This window comes from Scomber japonicus, chromosome 15, assembly GCF_027409825.1.
Source record: "Scomber japonicus isolate fScoJap1 chromosome 15, fScoJap1.pri, whole genome shotgun sequence".
In the NCBI taxonomy this organism is placed as follows: domain Eukaryota; kingdom Metazoa; phylum Chordata; class Actinopteri; order Scombriformes; family Scombridae; genus Scomber; species Scomber japonicus.
The window spans coordinates 27,060,589-27,072,481 of record NC_070592.1 but is presented as its reverse complement, the minus strand read 5'-3'; the positions used below and the strand labels follow the sequence as shown (position 1 = coordinate 27,072,481).

Genomic DNA, 11,893 nt, shown 5'->3' with positions numbered 1-11,893 from the left:
CCAATACTCCTACCTCTCTGGCAGAGAGTTCACCAACAGTCCATCCTCGCGCAGTGGATCCTCTCACTAGCACGATGAACATGAACTCTTGTCTTTAGAAACGAAGTCCGCGGGTCTGGCGCCACCTTGTGTCCTTGGCGTGTGTGTGTAGCTCAGCGCACACACACTCCACAGAAGTAACTCCTCTTCAAGTTCACACTTCAAACCAGAACAACACACACACAAAACCTGACCTGTAGGACAGGTCATAAGAAAAATAAATCAATTTTGTCAATATAATTCAAATCAATAAAGTTTTGCAATTACTGTGCATTGTAACATTACTGCTAGTTGTTTAACCAGACAGAAAATGGCGATATCTTTCATCTGGCATCTCCATCTTTTACACATAATAAAACTTAACTTCTCCTCCTAACACAATATAACCCTCTTTTCAATTAACAACACGCACTCTCAATTGGTTCCCTTAATAAACCGAAAATATTAGCAGCTTGTGTTAATAGCTTTCTCATCACAGTTGCAACATTAGCATTGAGCTAGCATCCACAAGTGTAAACATTACAAACGGTATTACAATAAAATACGTTGAAACTCACCAAAACCGTTGTGGTTTGATTAGATATGGCTCTTGTGAATCACCAACCACGTAGTTATTATTTTTCAGGTCTTAAATCACTCTCTGGAAAAATATTAATTCGTTTGTTTCTGTGCTCTTCTCATCTGCTCTCAGGTCAGTTCTGCATATATGCTAGCTATGTCATACCAGGATCATAGGTCAAAGGACCATGAGTCTCTTAAAGGGACAGTACCGTTAAAGCATTTTATATAGGCCTATTTTTAAACATTCCCATGAAATTATGATCACAGTTTTTTAATGACTCTTATTTAATCAAATGTGACATTTTAACTGTTTCAACGTATTTATGCATTTTAATGAATTGTTTGTATTTATTCAGATTTTACTGGGTTACAAACTCCTTCAGCTAATCATGCCTTTCTGTAAGGACTTCTCCATTATGGCACACCAACTGAAATAAGAACCACACCTTCACACCAAGTCTCAAGGCCTGGCGTCTGGCATCCTGTCAACAACATTTCTAATCTACATAGTTTGTCATTATTGGCTAACCTGCTGCTAACTTGACCCACTGTCCTTTGCCCGTTACTAGGCGGCCAGCTTTGCATGGCTTGTGTATGCAATGCATGGAATATCTGCTGGTGTTTCATTAATAATCAAGTATGTTTTCCTGTAGTTGCGTCTCAAAACTCAGTTCTCATGACCAATTTACCGTAAATGACCTGTGACTGCATCTTATAACATTTAACAAAATCAACATGATTATTATATTTTATATTGCTGCCCTGCATGTCTTCACGTATGGAAAGATGTTTGTGGTCAGTACTGCTCGGCTGTGTTTTGTTGCTTCGTGTTGTTTGAACGGCTACGTGCCAAAATAATGTTTGTGGTTGCTGTATCGACATCTTGCAGTTTCCTGTTCATCTGCATGGCTTGTGTTCTGTATTGAGATTTTTTTTTGTTTCGTTGTTTTTGCCGCCTTTATGACGTCCTCTTGTCTTTGTTATGTAAATTTGATCACAAACAGATTTTTATAACATCTCGCTAAAGGACAGCAGTTGAAAATGAGTCAGCTGGCTAACACTGGCACATTTGACTTATGTTGATTAATATGTGTTGTCCTTATAAGTAAATGAATGAATTGACATGAAATATTACAAACACATCTAGACCAAAAATGCCTAACACTTCACCCTTTCCACCAAATGTCATTTAAATGTTAAATAGTTTTTTAAATGTTAAATGTTTCATCAGCCATTTCAAGAATTAAACTGAAATGCTTCATCATCATTATTATAGTTTTTAATGATGGATGAAAACAAAGCCCAGATGGATAATGAGCACAATAAGCAGTAAAGCTTTAGGGCAGCAGTAAATGTAATGCTTTATTTTCATAGCAAACGTAATGAATTATGCTATCATGTTATGACATTGTAGAAACAGCTGTAGTTTCAGAGCAGTTTTATGTTTAGAGCATTGATTCTTTCAACATAAGAGACAGCATTTAAAAACTAAGTCAGCGTAGACTTCAGAGATAAATCTTTATCCTTTAATACTCAATTATACTTTAACTTTTCTTATATGTTCTTTGATTTTCATATTACGTGCCTTCAAAATGTTCCCATACAAAAACTAACCGTTGATTTTGCTTAATTCAAAGACAACCAGACACATGAAATAACCACATCAGCAAGAGAACTGCATTTATAAAATGTATTTATATAGATATATTCATCTATACAGTTATGTATGTATGATAGTATGTATATATTTATATAGAAATCTATGCATACTGCAATCCTTTCACAGAGGAGAACAGAACCACATGTCAGCAATGTTAACACAATGACAGAAGCTCTGGATATTCAAGGCCAGACATTCTGAATTCATTGACGGGGAAAGAATGGAACAAAAAGATGGCGTCGCAAAAATATCTGAACGTCAGCAACTCAGCTGTCACCTTGACTCAGCTTATTCTTTAAATTACAATCGCTTCAGTAATAATACAATCATATCTTTTATGTGGTAATCCTAACTATTCAGTTTAACTATAGTCAACTAAAGTCTGTACAGTTTGTAAAACAGAAATGGAAAAAAAAAAAAAGTCTATAGAAGCAGGTGGGAGTTGCTGGTGACTGCGAGGCGACACCGGGAGCAACATTTCTCTGCCATTCGGCGTCCAACAGCAACATCAAGTGTCTCGACGCGACCTGGGACAGGCGGGACAGAAGACCTTTTTTTTTTTCTTCTTTAAGTAAAATATGAGAGTGACAATGCATCTTCAAGATGTTGAAACAAGTCCAAAACTTCATTGGTTCAGTGTTTTCTCCGTTTCCACTGATCCATGTGTGGAAATCAGATATAGCAAGCAACAGTGACACTGAATACATTTGATTTGTCACAATGCCCGAATAATTTAGAAAAAAAACGACACGAAATTGACAAAAAAAGAAAAAGAAAAAAACCCCACAGCATAGCACGTACACAACGGCATGTAAAGCCTGAAATAAGAAGATCGCCTTCTTTTGCTCTCTGGATTCATTCAAACACACAAACATTCTCGTGATTTTTCCGACCACGCTGGGAAGCTGGAACTCATCCACATTCCTCTCATTGTCGTCTGCACTTTTTAAAAGTTTTTAAAAGAGGATTCTCCTCATCACTCATTCGGTGTCCGCGGGGTTTCAGGTTTACAACTCCCCCTCATCACGTGAACACAGCACCTATTCAAAATGATTAGATGTCTGCCATAAGTTTCTTGACTCCTCACTATACAGCTCAAATCAAAAAGCAGTCACATATTGCACTATGAATGCAAAAATACCAGTCTACACTATACAGAAAAGTGCTTCTAACATTTGTACAGTTGCTAAGGTACAGTCTGCTACACACAAACACAAGAAACATATACATCACTCAGTGTGTCTGTATGTATGCATTACCATCACACAGGCTGTTACGCCCTACAGTACAGTACAGTACAGTACAAGGACATTTTTATGGTCGTCTTCCCCCTTTTCCAATGACAGCTTTGAGCTTTCAGTTCAAGTTATAGACGGAAGGAAAAGAACCGTTGGGAGGCCCAAAGCCTCGTGGGAGAATTGTGGAGGTGTAGGTGTGGTTGTGGTTGAGTAGGAGGTGAGGGGAGACAGTGGTCCACGTCCGCTTACTGGCGTTTCAGTTTGTGTTTGGGGGGCGGGGGTGTGGGTGGGGTCAAGTATGACTTCAGGAATGGACCTTGAAGGCCAGCAGCTCCTCAGAGTGCATGTTGTTGAGGGAGCGCAGGTCGGGCAGTTTGAGCAGCAGTTTGGTGAAGATGGCTGACTCGTTGGGGTGGTTCTTGGTGATGAGGCTTCGCAGGGCGCGGATCAGCGTCTCCTGCAGGGCCTCCACCGAGTTCACGTTCTCGATGCCGGAACGATCTGGAAAAAAACGGATGGCGGCAAGTTAGTGTCAGGCTGAGAGATGCTTCACATCTTTTGGAGGTGTGATTTACAGTTAGCAAGCATTTTTCTTTTGCCAATTTTGAGATCATTCTGTTAAGAAACTAGAATCTTCAATAAAACCAACCTGCAGACACCAGCACCACTGCAGTGAAGAGGCTCATCTCCTCCTCGCTGAGGCCCAGATTGATGAGCTTCTCGCTGAAGTCAAACATGGAGTTGAGGAGGTCCCCGGCACCCATGGCCCTCAGGGTGTCCACGCTGTACTTCTTCCCGCCCAGGAACGTGACAGTGCGGTCTTTCACGTCAAACAGCGAGGCGAAACGAACCACCAGCACCTGCACAAACACTGCTCTGTCAGAGAACATCTGATGTGATACGTGCTGTTGACATCATTGGCCGTGTGTGGCGCGTGGCAAACTTAGTGTACCTCAAAGGTGCCAGCCTTCAGCAGGCTGACCTGGTCTGGCTGGGACAGGTCTCTGAAGCCTGGGATCTTCTTGGCAAACTCCACCACCTCCCTGACAGCAGGGGTGAAGCTGTGGGAGAACTCCTCCCAAACCTCGTGGCCAGACTTCTGAGGGTCCACTTGAGGAGATGTGTTCATGGGACAAACCTGAGGGCAGGACAGAGGAATGTAAGGCTGACACATCAAACCAGCTGCAGAGAATTTCTGTTATCTGCCCCAATAAAAATACATTATATTTGAGGGTAAAACTATCAAATTGTGTCAGTGTCAGCATTTGGCTTTCAAAAGTCACCTCTAAACTCATTTAACTGAGTTGTAAATGTAAATAATGTAGCAATATTAATATATCAATATTTTTATATTAACAATGGACACAGGGAGTATGTGCAAGTTTCCCCCCAGGTCAATTAAGCCATTTGGTCCATTTTTCCAAATAGTAAGATGATTTTTCAGCTCTTTTGCTGCCCCCAAGTGGCCAAAAATCAATTAACTGAAACAGCTTTATTTATATATTTAAAATTTAGAAAAAACCTTTTTAAGTCGTTTTTAGATTCTATGCAGTTTTAATTTTTATCTACTGCTACTTTATTTTAATTCAGTCATTTTTACTTTTCCCTTTCCCTTGTCTTTTATTTAAATACTCTGTCATTCCTTGTGTAAAGCATTTCAAACTGGCTCAGTGTTATACTAATAAACTCTCCTCTCCTTGTTTAGTCTTACCAGATGCATCCTGTTGCCTCCTCTCCACAGGGGCCCGCTGTAAGCTCCATTGGTGGGGCCCTCTGTGGACGGAGCTCTGAAGGCTCCGTGTGCGTAGGCGGGACAGTGGCTGCTGGCAGCGCTCCTGGACAATCTGAAGGGGCAGTGGCTGCTGCTGCTGCTGACCTCTGGACCCTGAGGGCCCAGGCTGGAGGGGGGGTCTTGGGTTGTCATGGTGACCAGGTTGTTGTGGTGGTTCCAGGAATCCTGTCGCTCCTCTATCCGGTGGCTGGTGGTGTTTTTGGCGGCACCACTGTTCTGCAGGCCTGAGGGGGGCGGGGCCTCACTTGTCAGGCTGCTCTGCTCCTGGTTATACATGAAGGTCTCCTGGTGGGCTCTTGTTACCGAGCCGATCACCTCCTCCTCCCCACTGTCTGAAGCGCTGGGCGAGGATGAGCTGGGGCTGGTGTCCATGGCCACAGTCGGTTCAGGGTCAGAGCTGGAGTCTGATTGGCTGGAGCGTGGTGAGGACGATGGAGAAGAGGAGGGGGTGGGGCCGGTGTCCCCCGAGGTAGGTTGGGTGGCGCAGGCTGGCAGCGGTTTGGCAATGGGCAGCTCCTGGCTGCTGTGCAACTGGCTGTTGTTCATCATGTTGTTCATGGCACTCTGCATCTCCAGCAGCATGCGCTGTTTCTCACGCTTGGGGATGCGGCCAAAACGCACAGCTGAACAGAGAGGAGACAAACACGTCAGCACTATTCACTTCTATCATTTTACACTTCTGAGTCTTAATAGCAGTTATAAATAATCATTTTTATTCATCAGCAATATGTTAGAAATCCCTCCTCACACACTGACTGGCCTCGTTTATTTCAAGTGATGCATGTACAGTATCTCAAGCATCATATGCACATGTTTAAAGAAGCAATCCACCAATGTTACACGTGGAGTTAAATTCACTGGTCACAGGAAGCATGTAGAACTTGTGAAAAACAGTTAAGACAAAATGTCGTCTGTGGTTGGGGAATAACCCTGATGATGTCACAGCGATTAGCGGTTATCTCAGCTTGGATTTGGAAACTACCAAATAATGAAAGACTTCGGTGTTTACCAAGCAGGAATGTAACCAAAATATGCTTTCAAGCTGAATCATTGGAACTGTAGGATTTAAAATCTAAATATGTTCCCTTCTTCAACGTGAATCTTTTGTATTATTTTAAACACCTAAAGAGTGTTCAATATTACATCAATAAAACATACATTACAAAATAAATATTGACTCATCTCATGGTTATGAAATATTATGAGCTATACTTGCATATTATAACAGATCAGCAGTATTCTTCATGACACGTCAAACCCGAGACTGACTGCACTATAAAGCAAGTTACCCAGGATTCTACATGTCTACAGCACATGTGATGCTGGGTGACTATGTTGATCTTAGTGAGGATAACATAAGTGCCTCTGTTAATTCACACAGCTCACAATCAAGACATCTGTGTGTGTGTACACAGGCTGAATCAATGAGTGGCGGTTTAATGAGTGTGACAGTAATGAGTGCAGGTGCAGGACACAGCAGGACACTCACAGTCTCTAGACATCCCCACCATCAGGCATTTCTTAAAGCGGCACTGCTGGCAGCGGTTCCTGTTGATCCTCATGATGGGGCAGCTCTCGTTCTTAAGGCACTTCTTGTACTGGATGTTCTGCTGGATACTCCTCCTGAAGAAGCCCTGTGTGTGTGTTCACAAACACAAAGAGCACATGTGAGAACAAGTCACACACATCACTAATAGCTCTGTGGATACAAGTCTCAGTATTGGATTCATTTAAAGGGAATTCTGACATTTTGCCCAAGTTTTCACCTTTACATTTGAGCATTTTTATGTCTGATTAAACTCAGATTTTATCTATTATGTACTAATTTATTGCTACAAGGCTGCTGCAGATTAAATAAATGGTAATAAAAAACAAAGGCTTGAATGAAATAGCAAAACTCTAGCCAACCAACATATTGGTCTTTTGTGTGTGTGTGTGTGTGTGTGTGTTCCTCCTCTGAGGCGCACTGTGGTGTGTCTGTCACTGTGACCTGCTCCCCACGGTTAACTAGGCCACACAGCAACGTGAAGTATGAGGGGCAACTGATATAAATACGGGGGGAGTGAACTAGTTCTCTGAGTCTCTAGCTGTAGCTGTACAGATGGCGACGCTGGGAGGTGACCCACTTCGACTTCAGCCCAAGTCAGTGCTGCTCTGCCCGACACTGTGTCGCAGCAGCGTGTTTGCCAGGTAGTTGTGTGTGTGTGTGTGTGTGTGTGTGTGTGTGTGTGTGTGTGTGTGTGTGTGTGTGTGTGTGTGTGTGTGTGTGTGTAGGGGGTTAGTTTGGGGGGGGGGGGGTTCAGAGAGCTGGCCTCACCTTGCAGCCCTCACAGGCGTGGACGCCGTAGTGGAAGCCAGAGGCCACGTCGCCGCACACCTTACACAGCAGCACCAGGCCGTTGATTTCTGAGGGTGAAAACAAAAACACATTCTTTACACTTCTGCATGTTTTAGTAGATTGCCTGCTGACCGCTCAGATTGTACAACACTTCTAAACATTTTCCAAACTGTGTTGCAAGTACAGAGATTATTCACATACACATGCATTTCACATATTGATAAATTCATAAACAGGTACATGTGATTTTAAGATATTTCTCATGTGAAATATGCAAAATATCACATATGAAAATATCAATTTCACATGTGCAGAATTAGTGTTTCAGCACCAGATTTTTATTTATAGCAATTTAGAAAAAAACTGATTTTAGAAATGTGTATGAATTCAATTTGTATAAGACAAAATTAAAAATCCAAATCATTAACAGAAATTTGGAGAGGGGTTTAGGTGCATTGGAGGGACATGGACTCATCACCACAGTATTAATAACACTACATCCGCTGCCCTACTTCCACAGCTCACATGCCTCACACTGCATGCACATCTTCCCCCTATTTGAAACAATGTGTAAGCTTCCTACAGTTTAGCCTACTTACTTGTGATACCACATTTTGCAGTGGAGGATGAGCGTCCATTTTTCTGAGTCCCGGGCAGGTTTTGGCCCCCGCCGGGCAGTGTGGGGTCAGCCGGCTGACCCAGCTGACGGCGGGTGGATGAGGAGCCGTGGGGCGGGGAGGATGACTGGTAGCTGCCATTGGAGGAGTCGCTGTGGCAGGACTCGGGGCTGGAGGAAGAGCTGGATGAGCTGATGTAGGCTATTACGCCTCCTGGTGTACAACGATGACAAGAGAAAAAAATAGGGCCATGATGTTAGAGAGTGCAGTGTTTTAATGCAGCTTTAATTTTTCTACATGGATATTATGTATTTTTTACTTCTGTTATCACATGCTATGAAAACCACCACATGTTCCTTTCTTTACCATGAACACACACTGTGGTTTACTTTGACTCAGCCACACACACGCACACACTGTCCTACTGCGGTAAATACTGACTGGAGCGCCAAATGTAGATTAATCCACAGCTGAAAATAGTCCCTGACAAAAGCTATTTCCTCTTGTCTGAGCATCATTAAACCAAAGTACAGTGACTGATTTAGGAAATTCAACTAAATTTTTATGACCTGTTTTTTTGTGTGCAGATTTATCTCCTCTACAAGAACCAATGAGCTGAGTGCAAAAGAAGCTAAGTATTGAGACAGATGAATGCAGTCTATCCTTAAATTTTATTCATCTTTGTTTCCTCAAATGCATCATTTGTATAACAATTTGCTTATTTTTTTCTTTTTAAAAAAAGGTGCTGCATGTACGCTCATTCTTTAATGCAGTAATCATCCTCTCTTTATACATTTTTTGTACTATGATGGCTTTACTCTTCAGCTATATGTTAAACACACTCTCAGGTTTCTGTAGGTGGAGCTCTTCTCTTTGTCTGCTCAGTCATGGTGACTCTCAGCACTTCGTGCTAACTCCCTGTCGTCTTCTCTCCCTTCAGTGAAATGAAACTCTAGTCATCACCGGCTCCAGACGGGGTTTTTTTCTTCTACTGTGGAACCAACAGGCTTAACGTAAAGAGGACAACGGCGTCCTCAGCCAGTGAGAGGCGAGCAGACAGACTGCTGCTGAGCCGTTTTTTCCCCTCAACATAGGCTGACCTGATTTCTTCCCCCTGCCATTCTCAATGATTAGGTAACAGCCCTTACATAATGTCAGCTTCACAAGGGTGTGTAGTAGGTAGTCTGGCCCATCCCTGCAACCATTCACGTACACAGTCGTCATAAAAAAAAATTCTAGTGCCAAATGATGTTCTTTAATGGGATGATTTTAGTCAACTAACAGCTCATACCGATACTACACATTTCAGTCAGCACAGAATGCATTCTATACATTGTAATTGTGCGATAGGCATTCATACAAAATGGTACCAAATTAATGATGAACTGGGAACATTTGTTCTAATTATTTTTCACAGCAAATGTGACATATACTATTAAACTGTATAATTGTTCATGATTTTGGACTCCTTGTCATTTCATATCTGTGTGTTAGATAACACTGAACATTCTTGTGTCAAACAGACGAAGATATTTTACAGAGTAACACCTTTGTCAAAATACCACAAATCATTTTGCAATATAAAAATATCATCAAAGCTGTTTTTTATTCCACATATTGAACTATTTGTCTTATTTGTCATTCTTGCTTAATGTTTTACAGGCTAGTGTTTAAGTGCAAAATTAAAAGTTAAAGAATGTAAGGTTTAATTTTAAGGGTAAAAGCAGCCATACTTGAGGCTGTTTTTTGTCTTTTGGCTAATTTTATCCAACTTAAAGCTGGAAAATAGCACAGAAATGGGTGCTGCATTCAGGGTCCATAGGAAATGGTGGATTTAACCCTTTAGAGTCAGTGGAAAACCTATTAGTCTAGTTAAAGTAAATACGTGAGAGAAGTAAAGCCAATTGGTTCTTGACATTTTATTATAGAAGCTGTGATCATGCAGTTAATTAACAATAATTTCAGCCTTTCAAATAGTATGTCCCATTCAACACCAATAAACTTTTATTTTTATTCTAATATTCAAAAACAATGTCAATACAAAACCCAGAGTTTACATTTATATTAAATATCAAATGGAGTTGGATGGCATTTCTAACTGCTTTTAACAATGAAATGCCCTGGCTAGCACGGCATTAAATACATGGAGCATTGGTTGACCCACGGGCCCTGAACGCAACATAACATGATTTTTTTTTAAACACGCCCCCACGTGGAGCCAGCATGTTTTTCCCGGGGAAAACTGGGTCACCACGCGCCGCTGCGAGAAGCCTCACGTGTATCCGGATGCGACCCCACGCCAGTTTGCTGGGGCAAATTATGCAATGGCGACGTCAAGGCACCGCTCGACCAATGAGCGGCGACGCACGGGTAACGTAAACACAGGTGCACATGGCTAGGCTGACGGGTCCATGTGAGGAGAGACGACTGCAGTGCTGCCCGAGCCAAATACTTGAGTAACAACAACAGCCCCCTGGCACTCCTAACCCAGTTTAATGTTAACACACCAGTAAACGCCACCACCTTTAAACATTTAAAGTGCTTCTTCAGAAAGTGAAGAGTGTTTAAACTATAAAACAAAGCCTCGTCGTTGCTGCGAGACGAGTCGTGCCACTTTCACAACGCGACATTTCACTGAAGCTAATGGCAGGATGTGACTACAAGATATTAGCACATTCAACAAGCTGCAGCTATACAAACGTTAAAGCACACTTACCAGCTTTGGTCGACTCCATTTCCAAATGTGTTTCGGGGGGTTTTCCTCCTCCTCTGCTACCTCAGTGCTGAAGCCGTTTTTCTGTTTTTAGTGTTCAGCAACTGAAAAGTCGCTGAGTGCTCCCGATAGAGAAACTGACCGTAAAGCTACAACATTTAAAATTCACGACAGCTTAACTGATATTAGGACCACAGACGGTCGGTTGACAGCGACAGACGAAGAGAGAGTAGGATAGTATTTCACAGGAGGAAATGTAACATATCAAACCGACGCGGTTAAGTTTTCAAAGCTTCAGTTGAACGGGCTGTTTTTTTTCGTCCTCGGAGGTGTTCGTCGCTTCTTTCTGTCAAACGAGGAAAAAAAACGAAGCTCGTCTACCTTCACAGTAATTGAGCCACATCCAGTACTCTAAGCGCTTTCCAGTCGGAGATAGCACAGTGGAAGGTGGCGTTGTGAACGACTGGCTTTTTTTTTTTGCAGTGACTGTTTCGAGTAGCGATCAGTGTAGCGACCATGTGACCCAGTTCATCGGCTCCTCCTTCTTCCACAGCCCTGCATTGGTGTCAATGTAACCCACTGACACACTTTCACCAGTCAGATTGAACAAAGACAGGTAGCAAAGTGCATCCTGTATATTAAAAAAAAAAAACCCATCTCTATATTTATGATAGTTATAATACTTTGGTCTGAATCCAAATTTGTCACAGTGCTATGCTGAATGGAGGGCAAAGGTACTCTGAAACATGCCTGATGAAATCTTGGCAGGCATCATGGATTAGATTATTTTCAGGCAGTATTTTAGAAATATTGTAAATCATGGTTTTAGTGTGACAAGTTTAATTATCTCAGTTTTCTCTCCTTTAATCAAGGTTGTATTCAGGATTTTACAAATATTCCAGTCAAGTCCTCCCTGCAGTATTGTCTGAAAACCA

General features: G+C 42.0%; 1 protein-coding gene across 1 annotated transcript; it reads right to left on the bottom strand.

Moving 5' to 3' along the window:
* Positions 1-2,112: 2,112 nt before the first annotated feature.
* On the bottom strand, positions 2,113-11,448 carry nr1d2b (nuclear receptor subfamily 1, group D, member 2b). Its single transcript, XM_053334114.1, has 8 exons — positions 10,962-11,448; positions 8,228-8,458; positions 7,608-7,696; positions 6,780-6,924; positions 5,210-5,913; positions 4,451-4,636; positions 4,148-4,358; positions 2,113-3,999 (listed from the first exon to the last, which is right to left on the bottom strand). The coding sequence occupies exons 1-8, from the start codon at positions 10,978-10,980 to the stop codon at positions 3,803-3,805; spliced, it is 1,782 nt and encodes a 593-aa protein (XP_053190089.1). The 5' UTR covers positions 10,981-11,448; the 3' UTR covers positions 2,113-3,802.
* Between the last annotated feature and the right edge of the window lie 445 nt (positions 11,449-11,893).

Bases quoted from the DNA above. Each gene is read 5' to 3' on its own strand.
- nr1d2b (XM_053334114.1), bottom strand. The intron at 6,925-7,607 runs GTGAGGCCAGCT...ACACACACACAG, and splicing joins ACGCCTGTGAGGGCTGCAAG to GGCTTCTTCAGGAGGAGTAT. The intron at 4,637-5,209 runs GTAAGACTAAAC...TCCTGCCCTCAG, and splicing joins GAGGCAACAGGATGCATCTG to GTTTGTCCCATGAACACATC.